Source organism: Choloepus didactylus, chromosome 6 (assembly GCF_015220235.1).
Source record: "Choloepus didactylus isolate mChoDid1 chromosome 6, mChoDid1.pri, whole genome shotgun sequence".
In the NCBI taxonomy this organism is placed as follows: Eukaryota; Metazoa; Chordata; class Mammalia; order Pilosa; family Megalonychidae; genus Choloepus; species Choloepus didactylus.
Genome location: NC_051312.1, coordinates 46,523,280 through 46,546,174, shown reverse-complemented (window position 1 = coordinate 46,546,174; position 22,895 = coordinate 46,523,280). Strand labels below are relative to the sequence as shown.

The 22,895-nt window shown below is 37.8% G+C and overlaps 1 protein-coding gene across 9 annotated transcripts in view; it reads left to right on the top strand.

The window, feature by feature from the left end:
* Nucleotides 1-22,895, top strand: part of HIPK3 (homeodomain interacting protein kinase 3) — a 147,258-nt gene that overhangs the window by 113,407 nt on the left and 10,956 nt on the right. For 4 of the 9 annotated variants that reach the window (XM_037838936.1, XM_037838938.1, XM_037838939.1 and 1 more), the window contains exons 4-14: nt 9,996-10,115; nt 10,760-10,846; nt 11,348-11,532; nt 13,101-13,260; nt 13,700-13,823; nt 17,045-17,166; nt 17,394-17,539; nt 17,633-17,794; nt 17,951-18,013; nt 18,309-18,605; nt 18,956-19,096. In XM_037838936.1, coding sequence (XP_037694864.1) covers nt 9,996-10,115; nt 10,760-10,846; nt 11,348-11,532; nt 13,101-13,260; nt 13,700-13,823; nt 17,045-17,166; nt 17,394-17,539; nt 17,633-17,794; nt 17,951-18,013; nt 18,309-18,605; nt 18,956-19,096 — 1,607 coding nt within the window. The remainder of the gene's footprint in view (nt 1-9,995; nt 10,116-10,759; nt 10,847-11,347; nt 11,533-13,100; nt 13,261-13,699; nt 13,824-17,044; nt 17,167-17,393; nt 17,540-17,632; nt 17,795-17,950; nt 18,014-18,308; nt 18,606-18,955; nt 19,097-22,895) is intronic. The other 5 variants (XM_037838941.1, XM_037838940.1, XM_037838942.1 and 2 more) reach the window with 5 other exon arrangements.

The following is a 22,895-nucleotide window of genomic DNA, read 5'->3' as shown; positions in this document are numbered from 1 at the left end:
AGCCACTGAAACTGTTTCATTTCATTTTGCATCCCCCTTTTGGTCAAGAAGATACTCTCAGTCCCACGATGCCGGGTCCACATTCATCCCCGGGAGTCATACTCTCCGTTGCCAGGGAGATTTACAACCCTGGGAGTTGGGTCCCACGTAGTGGTGAGGGCAGTGAGTTCACCTGTCGAGAAGGCTCAGTTAGAGAGAGAGAGGGCCACATCTGAGCAACAAAGAGGTACTCAGGGGGAGACTCTTAGGCACCATTACATACAAGTTTAGACTCTCCTTTGTGGTAATGAGCAAAGTCCCATGCTTGAGGGCTCAGCACATCAAACCGCCAGTCCCAATGTTTGTGACAACATACGCTAGGGGATCAGCATCTCAAAGTTTAGAGATAGGCCTTACAATTCAGGGATAGAGTTAACTGCTGTAAGAGCTTACAATCTAGGGACTATTACAATTATTGTGTCCACGTTAGGCTATGTTCTAAGATTCAATTCTGAGTTTACACATTGTAGTTAGTCCATATTGGTGAGGCATCATCCCTCTTACCATGTTTTCTCCAACACTTTTACTTCTATATATATTTTTTCCTACAATTTTATAGAGCTATATTCACACACCATACATTTATCCACAGTGTACAATCAGTTGTTCATGGTATCATCATAAAGTTGTACATTTATCAGCACAATCAGCACTTGAACATACTGATTACTACAAGAAAAAAAAAATTTTTTTTTTTTAGCAATAAGAAAAAATGGTAAAAAGAAAAATAACATGTCATACAATACAACATACTACTAAGGACAGCAAATAACACCACTACCAAGAATCCCATATTACTCCCTTATATCCCCTTCTCATATACATTTAGCATTGGCGTATTGCCTTTGTTACATTTAATGGAGGTATATTACAATGTTACTGTTGACCATAGACTCCAGTTTGCTTTGATTATGTTTTTTCCTGAATACCATCCCTTTTTCAAATTTCTACATGGTTGACATTCATTTGCTTTCCCACATGCAAAAACATTTTTATATTTGTATATTTAGTAACAGTCATTGGCCACTCCAATTTTTGCCATGTTATACAGTCTGGGCCATGGTCTTCTTGATGTCCTTTAAATCCTTTGCCATGCTTTCATTCCTCGATTGTAGTTCTTTGATTAATTTTGCGAGGTATATTGTATCTTCCGATATTTTGATTTGTGTGTTTGGAGTTGGATTCTCCATATTTTCTGGTTTTATCATATGCATTAAGATTTTCTGTTGTTTTTGGCCTCTTGGCATTTGTTTTGCTTGATAGGGTTCTTTCATTTTGTAAAGAAAAAGGGATAGTGATCTAATTTTTCAGAAACACAGTTTGGTGGCGTACACTTACTCTAACTAACCAGCAGATGGCATCTGTGAGTCACCTGTATCCCTCAAGTCAGTTCTCAACCTTGTTCCCGTGATGTGTGGGGAAATGTTTCTTGTGGGTTCAGTTGGAGAACTCAGTTTGGGTGTGTTGCTGGAGCTGTCTGCCCTGAATGTGGGGCGTGTGTATGGGTGGCCAGGAAGGAAGGGCAGTGCTAATGTTCAAATCCCCCAGGATCCCAGAGATTCAAGGCCACCACAAGAGTCTAAGCCTTCACTTCAGTTCAGCCCCAGACCCTCTTTGTCGCTGATCCACAAACCACCAGACTTGGCGTAGCATCCCTGGGTTCTCCAAGCGGATCTCCCCTCCCAGCCGCGCTCCTCCAGGAGCTCAGCCGAGGGAATGCCGTGCTACGTCATCAGTGTGCACCATCCCACAAGGGAAGCCCTGGGCCGCCAGGCCGTGCAGCAGCGGGGCTCTGGGCTGCGGGCATGGCCCCGGGCAGGAGTTTATCCAGCCCTCCGGGGACCAGCTGCGAGCCGCGGGGTTTCTTTCTGCTTCCGGCTCTCCCCTCCGTTCCCCCGAACCCAAAGGTATCTGCTGCGGGCTGTCTTCCTGGCCAGACGCCAAGAGGCCGGCCCAGCCCCCTCTTGCTGTGTTTTACTGCGTGGTTCCCACAATTGCTGCTGGAGCCGCTCCTTTTTTTTTTTTCTTTTTAAAAGAGCCAGCTGGTCTCCAAACGCTGGACCCTGGCTTCCCCAGCCCACCGTGCAGCTGCGGGTCTTCCAGCCAGCTTACTCACTCGTTTCAGAATGCCGACTCCCGGTTTCACCAAGTATATGGCCCCTCTGGAGCTAGGAGCCCTCATCCAGCTGGCGCATCGCTGTAACTGGTATTCTAGGTCACTTTCTGGTTTGTAGCTAGTGTTTTTCATGGAGGCGTTTTTTTCACCCTGTCTCAGCTAGCCGCCATCTTAGTTTCTCCCATTTAATCTTAATTTTTTGATTATATGTTATCAATGGCTTTAATCTCTTATCATTTCCAATGACTTTCTACCCATGAAGCATCCTGTTTTAGGCCAGGTTTCCTATATTCTTCACTCCCCTCCACTCCCTCACTCTCCCCTACATGTTCTGTACAATTTTCCATACTTCTGGATTTCTTTATTATAGTTCACTGGGCTTTTTGTCCAACTACTAGCTTTTGATACAGATGCTGGACTGTTGCTAGTTCTGAAAAAGCTGGTAATCTAGGTGGAGACTTCTATGATTCCTTAGCTGCTAAAGCGGTACTGACACCAGTCAGATGCTGGAAATATACCTTTGGCTTTGTGGATTATAATTTATGGTATGCATGGTACCCTGGAGCAGGACACCATCTAGTGGCAATTTCAGGTTGATTTGCCATTATACTCTGGATTTCGACTTAACAATTCTATTCTTAGACAACTGATGCTAGTACTGAAAGGGACACTAGAAATTATCTAATTACTGCCCCTCCCATTTTATAAAGGAGAAAATTGAGGCCCAGAAAAATGAAATTACTTACTAAGCTCACAAAGGTAATTTATGACAAAGCCCTGAACAAAACCAATTTTCCTAAATTCTTTATGGTCTGTAATAAATGGTGTGAGGTATGTATTCTATTTTTATCCGTATAATGAATTCATTTCCCAGCACTATTTATTAAATAATCCACCCTTTTCCCATTGGGTCTCTGTCTATTATGTTACCAGTCTGTTGGTCATTAGCTGTCCATTCGTATTTCAGAGTAAGGCACAAAACTGATTAGAAGTCTCTGTGTGTGAAAGAGGTTGTTGCCTAGTGAGTTTCCTAGGTATACTCTTGAGTCTAGGGGCACATGGTATAAGGTCTTTCCTTTTGGGCTGCTAATCTTCTATATGGTGTGAGTCTAACCATTAGTATTCTAAAACCTGAGTGAGAATGAGAGCTGAAAGATTCTCACCATTCAGAATGTAAATTTTCAAATAATTCCCTGTTTCCACTGTGGTACCTCATTTCTGCTTTCATCATTCCTCCCTTCAATTTTTTCCACAAGTAGACCGCTGATCTTTCAATCTTCTGCCAGAATGGGTGCATGTCACCTGATTATATGGAGTGAAGGGTGATGGGAGTTGGTTCTAGGTTTCAAAAGATTCTTAGAGGTTCTTATACTTTCAGCCAGTCTTCAAGGTTTTAGTCATATGCTGTACCCCAGCATTCAGAGGAACACGACGCTTCTTAACTCCTCAGCTTTTAGGAGTTTGGTTGCTCGGGTAGGCTTGCTGCTTTATTTTTTTATTTTTTTATTTTTTTTTAGGCTTGCTTCTTGATCACCTCTCTCCATAGGCTTAGGTTTTCTTTTCTTCACCCTACAGTCAGTTATTCTTGTTCATTCATTTTCCAGCTTCTAAAGTTTTAGTAGAATCAACATCTTTCATTTGCTTTTATGTCCTCTCCTATAATTTGTCATTGGGGTTTATGATGCCTTTTTTATTTGCCTATTGTCATTTTAATGGGATTTTTAGAAGAGAGTGGAGATAAATACATATTTAATCTATCATTTGTAGCCATGAGCACCTTTTCAGGTAAATATTAGAATATATTTGTTCGGTGTCCCTCAAAACACTGCAGGAATTTCTATTAGATTTATAGATCAATTTAGGAGGTATTTGAAGTCATTAGAGTTTCAGTGTTTCATCTTTTCATTTCCATAAATCAAGAATTTTAAAATGTTCTTTATGTAGGAGAGTGAGCTTTTTAAGTTCCAGTTACTTTATATTTTTGTTGCTGTTGTGAATGATGGCTTATTTTCAATATTTTAAATTGATTTATTGCTGGGATAAACTAATGCTGTTGATTTTGATAAACTGATCTTTGATACAACAACCTTGGTGAACTTTCATATTCTAATTGCTTGCCTGTTGGTTTATTGGGTTTTCTGTGTAGATGATTACATTATCTGAAGACAGTGACAGTTTTGTTCTATAGTGCTCTTATTTCTTTTTCTTGTCCTGTTTCATTAACAGTAATCTGGGATTCTTACGTTGAATAAGAGTGGTGGTGGTGGATATCCTTGCTTTAGTCCCAATCTTATTCTCAAGTATGATGTTTGCTATAGGTTTTGATAAATGTCTATTTTCAAGATAAAGGGGCCCTTTATAATTCCTGAATTTCTTAAGTTCCTTAAAAAAAATCCTAAATTGGTTTTAACCTTGCAGATGCTTTTTCACATTGTTTAATATGTTCATATAAGTTTTTCCCCCTCTAGTCTATCAATGTGGTTGAATTTCATAGATTTTCCCATTTGTCTAGATTATGATCACCTAACATAGGGTATGAAGAGTAGAGTATGCCTGACCCTGTTATCTGTACCCTATTCCATTATCAGCTGCCCTAAAATACTTTGACAACCCAGTTGGGGTGTTGCTGCTTTTGTTTTTTTGGCCTTACAGTGTCAACGCAGGAGGCAACAGTAATATTAATATTACTAATCTGTACTTATTGAGCCCTTTCATGTGCTAGGAGCTGTTCTTAACACTTTATAGTAACTCATTCAAAGCCCACTACAATGCTATCAGATAAAATCTGCTAACTCCATTTTACAGATGAGAAGACTAAGGTACAATGATGTTAATTAAATAACTTGCCCAAGAATCTAAGTCTGAATCTGTTAACAGTGAACCACCTCATGGATAATGAGGAAATGGGGGGATAGGTGAGTTAAAAGTGCCCAGTTAAATTCTGCTCGTCTGTCCCAAATCTCTGGCACTGGCCCTCTTCTGGACCCTTCTCCCACTGCGTCACTGTCAGTCTGCTATCACTGGAATAAGGTTTTCAGAGTCTACGTTAATTTTTCAAATCCATCATCAATCTGTCTCCAGGTTTGGGTTCTAGGGAAGGAGCCAAAAGCATTCTAGGAAATTTAATATTTTTGTGAATAGATCAGGGAACAGTATTTACTTGGTAAACATTGTTCCTCCAAAATGTTTTTTGGAGTTTAGATAGAATCTTATCCAGAACAGGTAAGAGTCTGAAATTTGTATTTAAATTGTTATATTTGGTAATTTCAAGCCATAGCCTTTTGTAAGAAAACGTTCATTATTTTTTTCCCACCATTTTCAACTATTTTCATCTCCAGAGGAAAGAAAATATTTGAAGACTTCTGTTTTTGTCAGGCTATTTGGGTTGTAAAGAGACCTATTCAAGGTGGCTGAAGTAAGAGGTCATTTATTGACATCTATGCACTACCACACAAATCCAGGGATGGCTGGGTTTTGTGAAGTCTGAAGTTAGAGGTGCTTTTGGGTTCAGGGCAGCACTAGAGGAATTAATAGGTATTGGTAGAATTTCTCTCTGGTGCTGGGCCATCAGTGTTACTTGGCTGCTCTTCAAGTGCTTTTATCTGTCCTGACCCTAACTTGCTACACAGAATTCTGCTCACTCTTAACTGCTGTTAAGTTAGCATGGCCATCAAACCCCAGCTCTACCGTATAACCTATTTTTTGTCTTTTCACTGATGTTTCTTGGCTCACATTTCTGACATTGTAAATCTGATTTGCTTAGCTTAGTTCTGTTGAATTTACAGGCTAATTCATGAATTTACTGTTTCCAAGTCAGTTCCCCAACCTTCATCCACTGGGGATGGGGGAGGGAAAGGGTCAGTTGTTTCATACATTAGAGGCTATAGATGGAGCAGTTTTCCTTCAGAAGACTGGGCAAGCGTTATGACTAACAGAGCCAAAACACACTCACAAGTAGTTCACTTGCCACTTTTTTTTTGCAGTGCCACCCTCATTCCTAGGGTACATTAATTGCGCTATTCTCTGTGCTCATATAACACTTTGTTTTCTTCTTCATCATGCCACTTACTAGCTTAATTACTGGTATTAATTACTAACTTATTTATCTTTTCTACTGAATTAATTGCTTTTGAAGATTGGGACCATGTTTTATTATCTGCACATCTTCAGTACCTGACACAGAATAGACTCTGTACATTTGTTGAATGTGAATTCTTGATGCCTTTCCTACCATCTGAGAGACTCTTTAGCAACTAGGTACCCAACTCCTAGTATTTTTCTCCTCCATTTTCCATTACAATAATATAAGGAACTTGGAAGGGAAGGAGAGCAGCACTTTAATGAAGTGATACTAATTTGTATGGTAGAGATTTCAGTTATTTCATGAAAACTTGGGAATACAAATATGGGTAAAACTTAGGCTTTGTTGTCAGGAGACTCATAATATAGCAAGGAAAGCAGACACTTACAAAATAATTGTAATATAGTGTTGTTAATGCAATAAAAGTGTTATGTTTTAGGTATGATGGGGTAGCACAGAGGAGAGTGATTACCTTTGCTTGGATGCTCAGGTCTTTACAGAGGAGAAGATTCTTGAATGGGATCTTGAAGAAGAAATTGTAAAAGTTTGTCACATGGATTTGGGTGGGTGGGAGGCACAGGTATGTGTTAAGTAGGAATATGAAAGCCATCTAGGAAAGAGAGACTAACTAGCCTTTGTATAGCTTAGCATGATGCTCAGTGCGATTGGTATATAGTGAACATGTAAAAGGTTAGGGAAGAGATAAGGCTGGAGAGCCTGTATAACATGATTAGAAGTTTGGAATCAATCCTGTAGGCATTAGGGACTTGTTAAATAATTTTATACAGAGCAATAACAGCCAGATTAACACTTTAACAAAATGGCTTCTAGCCAATGTGTAATGAATTGAGGGTGAGTGAATGGGGGCATTAACAGAGATTGGAGGCAGGTAGACCAATTAGGGGGCTTATCAAATTACATAAATTAGAATTAAAGAGGACCTGAAATAAGGATGAAGAGAAAAGAACAATTATAAAAAATGTCAGTGGAGAAAATTGATAGGGTTTTGGATGTTGAGAGTGGGTGACAAAGGAGGTATGTAAGACTGGCATAAATTTCAGGTTTCTGATTTGGTTGGATGGTGTTGCTGTTAATCAGAAGTGTAAATACATAAGGATTAGCAGATTCTGGGAAATGTCAGTTTCAGACATGTTCTCTTTGAGGTACCTAAAGTGTAGTCAGGTGAATTTTAGGAAGCAATTGGGTCTAGAACTCCAGGGCTAGAGATACAGATTTAGGTATAGATTTATAGATAAAATGGTGGGCACTTGGGATCTATAGAGTGAAAGAAGAAAGATAAAATTCTAGAAAGCAGCATCATACAAGGGGCAAATGGAGAACGGAAATTAAGGAGTGTCAAGAAGTAGAAAGAGAGCCAGAAAAGAATGTGGTGGTATGGAAATTGAAGGATCAGAATTTTTAAGTAAAAAGACAGTAGCCAATAGTATGAAAGTAAAATGAGGATTAATATGTGTCTGTGAAATTTGTCAATTAAGAGGCCATTACTTATGTTAATACCATATCATGGGAGTGATGAGTAGAATTCAGATTGCAGGTTAAAATAAAACAAAACTTTCCCTTATTTAAGCCCCACAGTGCAGATCAGAGACCCAGCGCCCCTGTGGCCAGGTCCTGCTCCATGGAAGTGGATAAACCTGGGCTCTGGGGACAGATGGTCCTGGATGAGAATTCAACTTTGCCCACCCTTCCTCTGGAACCCTTAACTCCTCTGAGTCTTAGCATCTCATCTGAAGCACAGAGATCCATGCTTGCCTTGCAGACTCTGAGGATGGTAGGAGCTCTGCCAGGGGCCTCCATTGCACACAACAGGTGCAAAATAAGTGTGGGCCCCCTCTCTCCTCAATCTGACACTTCTTCCTGGGACCCCTTTACTCTGACTCACTCTAATTCCATTCCGTCCTCACCTGCACATCACACTCCTGTGGGGCAGGGGCAGGGGGTAGGCAGTGTCAGTAGCCCCACATGCCTGAGCATGAAGGTGTTCTCCCATCCCCACCTCTGAGGTCATTGGAGGCTGGGCAGCACTGGGTGATAGTGGCTTAGTGTCTCAGGCAGGCTGCCTTCCATTGAATGATGACGAGCAGTCTCCTGGGAGTCCCAGCTAGTTACCACCTGCAGGATGGTGATGTTTGCCAGAATGCTGTTCATCATGTACTTCTCAGGCAGATGTTTCAGCTTGTGCATGAATTCAGGTTGAGGTGTGAATAAGAGTTGATATAATTCAGCCTACTTCTTTAAGACTTTTAACTGAGTGAGAAAAGAGAATTAAATGGTTAAGGGAGGTTTTGTTTGACTTTTTTTTTTTTTTTTTTTTTTTTTTTTGAGGATATAAGATACTGATCATTTTGTAGACTGAGGGGGAAAGAACTCAGAAAGGAAGAAAAAGAAGATGCAGGAGAGGATGGACTAATTAATAGACCATAATACTTGAGGTTAAAAAAAAAATTCCCTAGGTTCAAAAATACGGGTTATTAAATCATAGTAGAGGGAAGGATGGAGGGACTATTTTAATTTTTGGAACGCTCTTCCTTTTCTAAGCCTCTGTTCTCTACGCTGCCAAATCATTAAGTCAGGGGACTAATATTTGAAGGTGTACTGCATACTAGACATTATCATGGGTGCTGGGGATATGTAAGTAAACAAAACAAAGTCCTTCCCCTCACAGAACTTACACTCTAATAGGAGTTGGGGCAAGCAAAAAGAAAGTAAATGTACAAGAATATCAGATGGTGAAAAGTATGGTGGAGAAAATAATAGATTGGAGTACGGAAGATAGGGAGTGCTGGGGAGGGGAGAGGTTGCCTCTTTTTATTGGTGGGTCATGGAAGGCCTCGTGTAAGGTGACATTTAAGCTGATAGCTGAAGAAAGTGAAAGCCATACAGGTAGCTGAGGGAAGAGTGTTGAGAAAAGGGATGTTAAGTTCAGAGGCCCTGAGGCAGGAGGTTTTCTGTGATCCCCTTGGGAGAGCTCATCTGCACGCATGGTGGATAACCTTGTGTATACCAGTGACTCATAGAAGTGTCCCCTCTATTACTCCCACAGTAATCGTTCACCAAGTCCTTATCAACTCTCTAAGTCTCTCTTGAATCCATTCATTCCTTCCTCTCCATCCCCATTCAGTCTCTCACGGCAGGCCCCCTTCATTTCTCCTTTGGCCTCATCCCCTCACCATTCTTATACATCACTTTAAAAATGTAAGTTGTTAATTCCCTGCTTAAATTTCTCCGGTGGTTTCCCATTTATTACTTTCTGGAGTAAAATCCAAACTCTTTTACTTTGCTGATAAAGGCCTTTGCCTGCTAGTTCAGTTTGATCTCTTGCCATTTCTCCATAGTGAACCTTGCTTCCAGTCCCCAGTGTATAAGTATTCTCTCTTGATTTTCCATATTTACACACATTATGACCTCAGCCTAGATTGGGCTCTTCCCACACCTCCACAGCTAAACTCTGTTCGTCCTTTAAGACCCAACTTGAACATCACCTATTCTGGAACCTTTTCTGACTATAATTACTTTAGGTACCCCTTATATGACTTACCATAGCATACACCTTTACTTTTGTACTTATGACACTGTATTATAATTGTTAACTTGTATGTTCCCTGAATTTCTTGAGGGCACAGACTGTCTTTTCAATACTGATGTAACATCTAGCTTAAGTCCAATATGTAATAGGTGTTCAATTAATGTCTGTTGCATGAAAGAATAAATTTTTCTGTTTTATAAATTATTTTTCAGATTCGATATATTTCTCAGACTCAAGGTTTACCAGGAGAACAGTTGTTAAATGTGGGTACGAAATCCACGAGATTTTTTTTCAGAGAAACAGATATTTCTCATTCTGGTTGGAGATTAAAGGTAATTCATCAAATCATATAATATTTAGAAATAAATCATTTTTCTGAGATGCCCAAATGCATGGATAACCTCCATAACTATTTTTATTGTATTATATTTCTTCTTTCTTTTTAATTTTCTTTTACCCTCTTCTTAGAGAGGGGAAATGCTCTCAGAATAATTTAGCTCATTCTCTAAATTGGCAACATAATTACTAACTTAAAGGTTTTTAAACTTTTGTGTGTATGATTATTTTGTGTTATATGTTTTATCTTCTTACCCAGTTCTACATTATTTAAGCTTTACAGGGAAGAGACTGAATTTGACAACTGATTACAAAGCCCGAGTACCTAATTTATTGTTAGGATCTCCAGAGGATCAGTAAATCCTCAGTGACTAGCTTTATAATTAGTTACTTTGTTTAAGGAGTTTTGTTATATATGTAATGACGTGATTTTTGTTTTTTTTTTTTTTGGCCTCTACCAAGATCTTCTGATTTTTTTTGTACTTTTGAAAAACACATTTTTCATAGTTACTCCTTTGAAATTTCTGCTTGCCTAAGAATGTTCCATATATTAAACTAAATGTGACAGGATTAAAGAAATAGAAATTTTCAAATGGTGGTTAACAATCTATTATCTTCCATCTTTGTTATATTCAATAAGACACTAGAAGAGCATGAAGCAGAGACAGGAATGAAGTCTAAAGAAGCCAGGAAGTACATATTCAGCAGTTTGGATGATATAGTGCATGTGAGTACTACAGGTCACACTTGGCAATGTTATATACTTAAGATGGTAGACTTGATTGTCAAGGATACCAAAACACATTAATCATTTTCTAAGTGACTATAGAATGCTTGCTGTTTTTAAGCTTTTCAACCTTTAGGAGCTAAATTACATTTGTCTTAGTAAATTTTTAATTTACATTATGCTCTTCTTTAGTAAAAAGCCATTTATTTAAAAGGAAAAATCTAAGCAAATTTCTTTTCCCTTTATCTCATTAGAAAAGAAATTTGTTTGTTAAAAATTTTTTTTTCCTGTTTTGAATTCTGTGGGGTATCTCAAAACATTTTGAGGATTTATTAAGCTCAATTGTTCTTTCTTGTTTTTAAATAGTTAAATTTTAAACAAAGAGCAAGTTCTTTGTTCTTTCAGGTGTTGTGATAATATTTTTTTAACTTTGAAACTTTAACATATACTACCCTGTATGGTTTAATTTTTATTTGACGTCCTGAAATTTTGCTTCCTTAGGTGAACACGGTGATGGACCTGGAAGGAAGTGATCTTTTGGCTGAGAAAGCTGATAGAAGAGAATTTGTTAGTCTGTTGAAGAAAATGTTGCTCATTGATGCAGATTTAAGAATTACTCCAGCTGAGACTCTGAATCACCCTTTTGTTAATATGAAACATCTTCTAGATTTCCCTCATAGCACCCAGTATGTTATTTTAAAAATCTTTTAGTGATTCTGGAAAAATAATAATGATAGAGCTATAGAAAATCAGTGTGTTACAAAAATGATTTAATTTCCTCATTGAATATAATGAATAATTGAGTTAAAAGAGGTTGAGCTACCTTGGCCAAGGACACATAGACGAGTAAGTGGCACAGTAGAGCTAGAACACAAATCTACATTGTTCTCCAGTGTTCTTTCTCCAAAATACCAAACCAAAAATAAGACAGAGTGATTTTGTTTTTACATGGCATTCATCTCTTAATAGCCAGGCATATATGTACAAAAGGGAATAACAGTTTTCTCTCCAAGTCACATTTTAGTTTTCATAGACCTTAGATTCTGTTCTCTTTTGAGTCCTGCAATTTCCATTTTCCATTATCCTTCACATCATTTGCTTTTCTTTTTCCTTTTCTTTCTCATCTGCAATGTGGAAGGAAAGGAGGTGTTTTTAGAGAAGAATATGTGCTCAAATACAGAAGGTCTTATTTCTATGAATTAGAATAGTGGGCAAATTCTTGTGAATTTTTTGATTCCCAGAACTTTTGTTAACAATATAGAATGAAGGGATTAAAATGTAACTTAAAATTTTAATATTGTAAAATACTTTTTAAAAACTGAATGAAGTTTCTTAGGCTACTTAAAGCAGATACCATGAAATGCATTGGCTTAAACAGTGGGAATTTATTAGCTTACGATTCAAGGCTGAGAGAATGTCTAAATTGAGGTGATGCTTTTTTTCCCAAACACTGGCTGCCTGCAATCCTTGGTTTCTCTGCCACATGGCAAGGCACATGGCAACATCTACTGGTCTTTCCCTTCTCTTCCGGTTTCGTTGATTTCAGCTTCTTGCTTCACTGGGTTTCTTTTTTTCTTCTGTATTCATTCAGCTTTTAAAGGATTCCAATAGGAGGATTAAGAACCACCATGGGCCACTCCTTAACTGAAGTAACCTCATCAAAAGATCCTACTTACAATAGGTTTACACCCACAGGAATAGACTAACTTAAAAAGAAAATGATTTTCTGGAGTACATACACTTCTAAACTACCACAGGAAATAGGGTTGAACTGATATCCATTATTGTGAATTGTCCTTAAAATTGGCATTTGTACAAAGCCCAATTACATTTTTTCCAAAACATAGAAAATGTCCTAATGGTTTTCATATACAGGGCTTTGAATATAAGATGATAACCACAGACTTGATGCCCTTAATTTAGGGGTGTGGATTTCTGGAAATAAAAGGAAAAATTATTTAGGGTAGGGATTATAAAATTATTGTTTGCTAACTAAAAAATGCTTACTGTTGTTTTATTGCCTTCAAAAAAAGACATTTCAGATAGAAGATATAGTTTTACTTGCCTTGAAATTTGATCTTTTCTTATAGGATTTCATGGTGAAAATAGTATTGGGAATAAGCAGATTAAGTATAATTCATAGAAGTTTTTTGGGGGAAATTATTTTATTTAATTTTCTAATGTAAATTAATTTTAAACTACTATAAGCATTTTAAAAAATCTTACAATTACCTTTCACTTTTTCCTTTGGCAGTGTGAAGTCCTGTTTTCATATCATGGATATTTGTAAGTCCCACCCAAATTCATGTGACACAAATAATCACAATAAAACTTCACTTTTAAGACCAGTTGGTTCAGGTAGTGCTGCTAATCTGACGGCGAATTTCACTAAAATTGGCACATTAAGAAGTCAGGTAAGAAGGTATAATATTTAATACTTTATATTCTTTTTAAAAAATGATTTTGAAGTATATAGAAGTTTCATGTTGGCAGTTAGATGTTATAGTTTTGGTGAGGTCTTATTATGGCTAGTCTATTAAATTTCTAATGTTTCAGGGTAACAATGAGAACATATATACAGAATTCATCATTTTCTTTTCTTCTTTCATTCTCTTCAGTATCGTTTCACCTGCCCTTCCCTGTCACAAGTCTACCAAAAAATAAAATGCTTTTTTGTTTAGTAGGATCAATTTTTAAATTTTACTTTGGTCAACTAGTTTTTGTGCTCATTTTTGGGCCCATTTTTATCATAGAATTATGATTTTAAGAAATATGTTTGAATTCCACTTATAATGCATATGTGTAGCAATTAGAAGACTGTCTCTGTAATGCAATACACATTGATCGTTTCAGGCATTAACCACATCTGCTCATTCAGTTGTACACCATGGAATACCTCTGCAGGCAGGAACTGCTCAGTTTGGTTGTGGTGATGCTTTTCAGCAGACACTGATTATCTGTCCTCCAGCTATTCAAGGTATTCTTTCATTTCAGTTATTTTGAGTTTAGGCATGTATATTTTTTAAACAAATTTAGGTATTTATTCATTAAATATACAGCATATTTTTTGCTGCATAACTTGCTACATTTGATTTTTATATTTAAGCGGCTCAATAACCTCTATACCAGTAACACTCATTTCTTGACTGGATCTCCATAGTAATCTTTATTAACAACATGGGTCATGACAATTATAATCTCTGTAGAGCCTAACATGGTACAATGTCTTAATAGAAATTAATGAGCTTGGAAAGTTGTGGGTTCCCCTATACTGGATATTGCTGCCCTAGATGTTCAGATATGTACATATTATCTGTATATCATTACTAGACATTAAAATGACTCAGAGCTCAATTCTTTGAAATTTTGATCAAAGGAGTTCTGTCCCATAGTTTAAGTAAAAAATTTGGATCGATTTTGATTAAATTAAATTTTGCTCCTCTTTAGATAAAAAGAGCAATTAAATTCTCCAGTAGGTGGGTAGCAGAATATCTTTGAAGAAGCGATGAAGAAGTAGCAAACCTTGCAACTTGAGTATCTAGAACAAAACCCTACTTCTTAGGTCCTTTCCCAGGATTTTTTCCTTGCTAGGGCTTTAACATCTACTTATAGTTTAAGCAAGAGGTAGATTACAAATGATGCCCTAAACGACTATTTTAAACTTAATAGTTATACTGTATAATGACATCCATCTCCCACTCGCGCAGGCTCTCGTGGGGTCCAACACCTGGGTAGTAGCTGGTGACAGAGACATAAAAATTCTGTTCCCCAAGACCAGGGGTGGGCACGATGGCCACCAGTCATAGCTCTTGATTAAAGACTTTGGATCACTGAAAGTGGGCACTGTTTCAGCCTTCCCTGGACAAAGGCCACAGTGGAGCAGACCTAAAGACATTATGCTTCCTCAGGGCTGTGTGTGTCAGGGGTGGGGGTGGGTGTTGAAGGGCTGCATTTGCTAGACAGGCCAAGAAAGCTCAGCTTTGGGGAGCTGATGGAGAAGTTTTTGAGAACCTTCCTGATCCCCACTTCCCAGGGCACTTTTGGAGCCAGTGTTCACCCCCTTTGTGGGTCCCTATCCATTTTGGTTGGGAAAGACTGACTTGAGAAAGTCCTATATGGCATACACCATCTCCCAGAATTTGCCCTCCAGACAAAAGCAGCTTGAGACAACAAAAGGAGTGTAAGAAACTATAGAGGCAGTCAGTCAGGGGCAAAGGCGTCTGGCTTCAAACACCCAGAGAGGGAGGTCTGTGTCCTGGAAAAGAGAGGGGGCAACCAAATGCTTGTAAACAGGGGAATCCAAAACAGCTAACAAGCAAAAGCCCAGGACAAGGCAGAGGCACAGAAAGAGAGAGGAAACCATGCACATTGCAATTGCCTTGGGTTAACTTTCCTGATAGAAGGGCTGAAGAACAAGAAAGCCTCTGTCTTATCACCAGCTGCTTACAAAACCAAGAAACAGACATCTCAGGGAAGAAACAGGCATCTCAGGGAATAAACCCAGAGTTAACATTCTCAAATATTACAGTGTATAGCATGCAACAAAAGACTACAAGACAAACAAAGAAACACACGTCCCAACCACAAGGAAGAGGGAGAAAATCCAGAAAACACCATCGAAGAAGACCAAAATGTGGACATACAGAACAAAGCCTTTAAAATACTGATCTTAACAATGCTCAAGAGATGAAGGAAAATGTAGAGAAAGAACTCCAAAATATCGAGAAAACAGTGAATGAGCAATGTGAGAGTCTTAGTAGAGAGATAGAAATTTTAAAAAGGAACCAAACACAAATACTTAAGTTGAAGGCCAACATAATTGAAATGGAAAATGCCCAGAAGGGTTTCAAGAACATGGAAGCTTCAGAAGAAAAAACCAATGAACTTGAAGACAAAAAAACAAAAACAAAAACAAAACACACACATACACACACTTGAAATGAGTTAGGTTGAGGAGCAGAAAACAAAAAAAGAATTATTAAAAGTGAAAATAGCCTAAGACACCTCTGGGACACCATCAAGTACATCAATATACACATTATGGAAGTCCCAGAAAGAAAAGAAAGAGAAAAAGAGGCAGAAGGAATATTTAAAGAAATAATGACAGAGAACTTCCCAAACTTAGCAAAAGACATGAATATGCACAACCAAGAAGACCAGAGAACCCCAAATAGGATAAATATGAAGAAAAATACAACCCATGATATACTGATCATACTATTGAATGCAAAGGACAAGGAGAGAGTTCTGAAAGCTGTAAAGAGAAAAGCAACATGTTATGTACAAGGGAATCCCAATTAGATTCTGTACCGACTTCTCATCAGAAAATGTAGAGGCAAGAAGGCAGTGGGGTTGAAGTACTTAAAGTGCTGAGAGACAATAACTTGCAAGAATTTTATATCCAGAGAGATTGTCTTTCAAAAATGAGGGGGAGTTTGAGACATTCTCAGATAAACAAAAGCTGAAAGAGTTCATCACCGCTAGATCTGCCCTACAAAGAATGCTAAAGGGAGTTCTTCAGACTGAAAGGAAAGGATACTAGACAGTCCATCTCAGAATGCCACAGTCTTCAGGTGGAAAGCATCACCTTGCTGATGCCTTGATTTTGGACTTCTCCTAGCCTCAATCATGGGCCAATAAATTCCTGTTGTTCAGACAAAAAGAAAAAAAAAAAAGGCAGTCACAAGGGACAAAGATGTTCATTATATGTCAATAAAGGGAACAATTCAACATGATGGAACAATTATAAATATATATGCACCTAACAGCAGAGTTTGTGTGAAAAGATGAACATTTGCCCTCCTAGGTGATCAGGATGTTAAGTCAGATTCACATTTCCATGTCCTTTATCTTAGTGGCAGAACTTTTTGAAAAGGAAAATAAGCTGCAATAGCAAACTTTTAAAAGGAAATGAAAATTTTCAAGAAAAATAAACGATTTCATTTTGTAATATTCATTTAAAACAGTAGAAAGAGTAGCTTTATAACAGTACTTGGAAAGATATGCCACAAGATACATATGAAATACCTCATTTTCCTAATACATTGCTTTGCTAGTTTTATGAAAATCATATATAAGGACTGGTTTTATAATTCCAATCAGAATGTTAGCAATTCTTCAAGTTTAAAACACTTTTATAAGTTAAATCAGAGGAGGACTTTTGCTTTTGTTTGAGAATTGATCTTTTCTATTTTATAGGTATTCCTGCAACGCATGGTAAACCTACTAGTTATTCAATAAGGGTAGATAATACAGTTCCACTTGTAACTCAGGCCCCAGCTGTGCAGCCACTGCAGATCCGACCAGGAGTTCTTTCTCAGGTTGGTAATATTTCATTACTCTTCCATATGTGCTGTCCTCCTTACACATAAGTACAGAGTACTGGTCCATTTGTAATATATCAGCCTTTGATGTTGGGAATAAAATAAAATGACTTGGATGGGGATTCAATTCTTCGTAGGTTATTCACTTTAACTTTTATAATTATTAGTTGTTTCTTTAATCTGTTTTTGAGTTTAGTAAAGATGAATTGCTTATCATTATCTAGTTTTTGTTTTTGATGCAGCAGACATGGTCTGGTAGAACACAGCAGATGCTACTACCTGCCTGGCAACAGGTAACACCGATGGCTCCTGCTACTACTACACTAACTTCTGAGGGTGTGGCTGGTTCACAAAGGCTTGGAGACTGGGGGTAAGTTTTTTTAAAAAAGTACTTCTTTGTGAATAGTTTGCAAAATACATCTTGGTAAAGAAGGTATTCAGTTTTTCTAAATTTTCTCCCTAGGAAAATGATTTCACACAGCAATCATTATAACTCAGTGATGCCACAACCTCTTCTAACCAATCAAATAACTCTATCGGCTCCTCAGCCAATTAGTGTGGGCATTGCACATGTTGTCTGGCCTCAGCCTGCTACTACCAAGAAAAATAAACTGTGCCAGAAAAGGTTGGTGTTGCTACTTTAACTTTTTTCTGCATTTTGAGAATTAATCTTTAAAATAAGTTGTGCATGTACACTAAAGGATCACTCTGTTTTATTCAAAGTAACCTCTTTGATAGCCATGTTACAAACACTAAGCCAGCCCCCTTCTCAATTTCTCAGAGGTATTTTGGTAAAACTAATGGAATGGGAGCCAGGAAGAGAGGAAATAAATACTTTCAGTTGGTAAGATTGTCTTTATTGCCCTTTTGATTTATCTACCTATAACAGCAATTTTAGACATACAGATACCACACTTACCAAAATAACGTTTGAATTTATATAAATGCAGTCTACACTGATGTTTCTAGAGATATTTAATTTTTATATTTCACAAAAACCCATGATCTATATGTTAGTTTGTTTTGTACATGATCTTCAACAAGTGATTGTTCATGTTGTTCAGTTTAACAAGAAATCTCATAAAAATATCATGTACATGTTTTAATTACAAAATTATATATTATTCCTTTGGTTGCAGGAGCAATTCATTGCAGAATACCAATATCCCACATCCAGCATTTATTTCTCCAAAAATAGTAAATGAGAAAGATGTTGAGGAAGTGAATTGCATAGAAACACAGGACAATCATAACTCAGAAGAAGAGGTGAGAAATTGTCATGAGACATCTATCAGACAGGACTCTGATTCGTCGGTTTCAGACAAACAGAGGCAAACCATCATCATCGCTGATTCTCCAAGTCCTGCAGTTAGTGTAATCACTATTAGCAGTGACACTGATGAGGAAGATACATCGCAGAGACATTCACTCAGAGAGTAAGTGTGCCGAAGGCAGTTTCTTGTGTTTATGCGGTATCCTTAAAATAATAATGGTAGTGCCCCTCTATTGTGGAGGGAATAAGCTTTCTGTGACTTATACCTGGCTGTCATTGTTCTTTGGAGCAAAACTTTCAAATTAGATAATCAGGTTCTAGACAGAGGAATTTTCCTAAATAGTATTTAGCATGACGATTAGAGCAGTTTTCATGTTTATAAGCTTTAAATTTTTGCCCATGGTAGGTTATTCTTAACTGTTTTATATCCTTAATTGAATAATATAAATTTCAGCTACTTGGGCAGTATCTTCTAATTTTTGACCCATGTTTTTCCCTCCTCTCTTTTGTTAGATGTAAAGGTAGCCTAGATTGTGAAGCTTGCCAGAGCACTTTGAATATTGATCGGATGTGTTCATTAAGTAGTCCTGATAGTACACTGAGCACCAGCTCTTCTGGGCAGTCTAGCCCATCCCCTTGCAAGAGGCCGAACAGGTAAAGGAATTTCAATAGTAGTTTACAGTAAATATTAAGTCTACTAAAAAGCTTATGATTTCTTTTTATTGTTGTTTAAATTCATAATTGCCTATCACTTTACCACTGTGGTTTCTCTCTTGAACACAGTTTGAACTAGATCACTTTTTTATAAAATCAGGGATTAAGATGTGGTCATGTTCTGTATTGTTTTATTTTTTATTTTTTATTTTTTTTTTTAATCATCATTTTATTGAGATAGATTCACATACCACGCAGTCATACAAAACAAATTGTACTTTCGATTGTTTACAGTACCATTACATAGTTGTACATTCATCACCTAAATCAATCCCTGACACCTTCATTAGCACACACACAAAAATAACAAGAATAATAATTAGAGTGAAAAAGAGCAATTGAAGTAAAAAAGAACACTGGGTACCTTTGTCTGTTTGTTTCCTTCCCCTACTTTTCTACACATCCATCCATAAACTAGACAAAGTGGTGTTTGGTCCTTATGGCTTTCCCAATCCCATTGTCACCCCTCATAAGCTACATTTTTATACAACTGTCTTCGAGATTCATGGGTTCTGGGTTGTAGTTTGATAGTTTCAGGTATCCACCACCAGCTACCCCAATTCTTTAGAACCTAAAAAGGGTTGTCTAAAGTGTGCATAAGAGTGCCCACCAGAGTGACCTCTCGGCTCGTTTTGGAATCTCTCTGCCACTGAAGCTTATTTCATTTCCTTTCACATCCCCCTTTTGGTCAAGAAGATGTTCTCCGTCCCACGGTGCCAGGTCTACATTCCTCCCTGGGAGTCATATTCCACGTTGCCAGGGAGATTCACTTCCCTGGGTGTCTGATCCCACGTAGGGGGGAGGGCAGTGATTTCACCTTTCAAGTTGGCTTAGCCAGAGAGAGAGGGCCACATCTGAGCAACAAAGAGGCATTCAGGAGGAGACTCTTAGGCACAAATACAGGGAGGCCTAGCCTCTCCTTTGCAGCAACCGTCTTCCCAAGGGTAAAACTTATGGTAGAGGGCTCAACCCATCAAACCACCAGTCCCCTATGTCTGTGGTCATGTTAGCAACCATGGAGGTGGGGTAGGCGAATACCCCTGCATTCTCCACAGGCTCCTCAAGGGGGCACTACATCTTTTTTTTTTTTTTTTTTTTTTCCCTTGTTTGTCTTTTTTCTTTTTTTTTTTAACTTTCCCTTCTTTTTTCAAATCACCTGTATGAAAAAAAAAGTTAAAAAGAAAACAAACATACAATAAAAGAGCATTTCAAAGAGACCATAGCAAGGGAGTAAGAAAAAGACAACTAACCTAAGATAACTGCTTAACTTCCAACATGTTCCTACTTTACCCCAAGAAAGTTACATAATATAGCAACATTTCAGTGAACTTGTTCCTACTACAACCATCAGAAATTAACAGACCATAGTCATTTCTGGGCATCCCCAGAACGTTAAATAGCTTATCTGTTCTTCCTGGATTATTGTTCCCCCTTCCTTAATTGCTCTCTACTGCTAGTTCCCCTACATTCTACATTATAAACCATTTGTTTTACATTTTTCAAAGTTCACATTAGTGGTAGCATATAATATTTCTCTTTTTGTGCCTGGCTTATTTCGCTCAGCATTATGTCTTCAAGGTTCATCCATGTGGTCATATGTTTCACCAGATCGTTCCTTCTTACTGCCACGCAGTATTCCATCGTGTGTATATACCACATTTTATTTATCCACTCATCTGTTGAAGGACATTTGGGTTGTTTCCATCTCTTGGCAATTGTGAATAATGCTGCTATGAACATTGGCGTGCAGATATCTGTTCGTGTCACTGCTTTCCGATCTTCCGGGTATATACCGAGGAGTGCAATCGCTGGATCGAATGGTAGCTCTATATCTAGTTTTCTAAGGAACTGCCAGACTGACTTCCAGAGTGGCTGAACCATTATACAGTCCCACCAACAATGAATAAGAGTTCCAATTTCTCCACATCCCCTCCAGCATTTGTAGTTTCCTGTTTGTTTAATGGCAGCCATTCTAACCGGTGTTAGATGGTATCTCATTGTGGTCTTAATTTGCATCTCTCTAATAGCTAGTGAAGCTGAACATTTTTTCATGTGTTTCTTGGTCATTTGTATTTCCTCTTCAGAGAACTGTCTTTTCATATCTTTTGCCCATTTTATAATTGGGCTGTCTGTACTATTGTCATTGAGTTGTAGGATTTCTTTGTATATGCAAGATATCAGTCTTTTGTCAGATACATGGTTTCCAAAAATTTTTCCCATTGAGTTGGCTGCCTCTTTACCTTTTTGAGAAATTCCTTTGAGGTGCAGAAACTTCTAAGCTTGAGGAGTTCCCATTTATCTATTTTCTCTTTTGTTGCTTGTGCTTTGGGTGTAAAGTCTAGGAAGTGGCCTCCTAATACAAGGTCTTGAAGATGTTTTCCTACATTATCTTCTAGGAGTTTTATGGTACTTTCTTTTATATTGAGATCTTTGGTCCATTTTGATTTAATTTTGTGTAGGGGGTGAGGTAGGGGTCCTCTTTCATTCTTTTGGATATGGATATCCAACTCTCCCAGCCCCATTTGTTGAAAAGACCATTATGGCTCAGTTCGGTGACTTTGGGGGCCTTATCAAAGATCAGTCGGCCATAGATCTGAGGGTCTATCTCTGAATTCTCAATTCGATTCCATTGATCTATATGTCTATCTTTGTGCCAGTACCATGCTGTCTTGGCAACTGTGGCTTTATAATAAGCTTCAAAGTCAGGGAGTGTAAGTCCTCCCACTTCGTTTTTCTTTTTTAGAGTGTCTTTAGCAATTCGAGGCATCTTCCCTTTCCAAATAAATTTGATAACTAGCTTTTCCAAGTCTGCAAAGTAGGTTGTTGGAATTTTGATTGGGATTGCATTGAATCTGTAGATGAGTTTGGGTAGAATTGACATCTTAATGACATTTAGCCTTCCTATCCATGAACATGGAATATTTTTCCATCTTTTAAGGTCCCCTTCTATTTCTTTTAGTAGAGTTATGTAGTTTTCTTTGTATAGGTCTTTTACATCTTTGGTTAAGTTGATTCCTAGGTACTTGATTTTTTTAGTTGCTATTGAAAATGGTATCTTTTTCTTGAGTGTCTCTTCAGTTTGTTCATTTCTAGCATATAGAAACATTACTGACTTATGTGCATGAATCTTGTATCCCGCTACTTTGCTAAATTTGTTTATTAGCTCTAGTAGGTGTATCGTTGATTTCTCAGGGTTTTCTAGATATAAGATCATATCATCTGCAAACAATGACAGTTTTACTTCTTCTTTTCCAATTTGGATGCCTTTTATTTCTTTGTCTTGCCGGATTGCCCTGGCTAGCACTTCCAGCACAATGTTGAATAACAGTGGTGACAGCGGGCATCCTTGTCTTGTTCCTGATCTTAGAGGGAAGGCTTTCAGTCTCTCACCATTGAGTACTATGCTGGCTGTGGGTTTTTCATATATGCTCTTTATCATGTTGAGGAAGTTTCCTTCAATTCCTACCTTTTGAAGTGTTTTTATCAAAAAGGGATGTTGGATTTTGTCAAATGCTTTTTCAGCATCTATTGAGATGATCAATTGATTTTTCCCTTTCGAGTTTTTAATGTGTTGTAATACATTGATTGTTTTTCTGATGTTGAACCATCCTTGCATGCCTGGAATGAACCCCACTTGGTCATGGTGTATGATTTTTTTAATGTGTCTTTGGATTCGATTTGCAAGTATTTTGTTGAGGATTTTTGCATCTATATTCATTAGGGAGATTGGCCGGTAGTT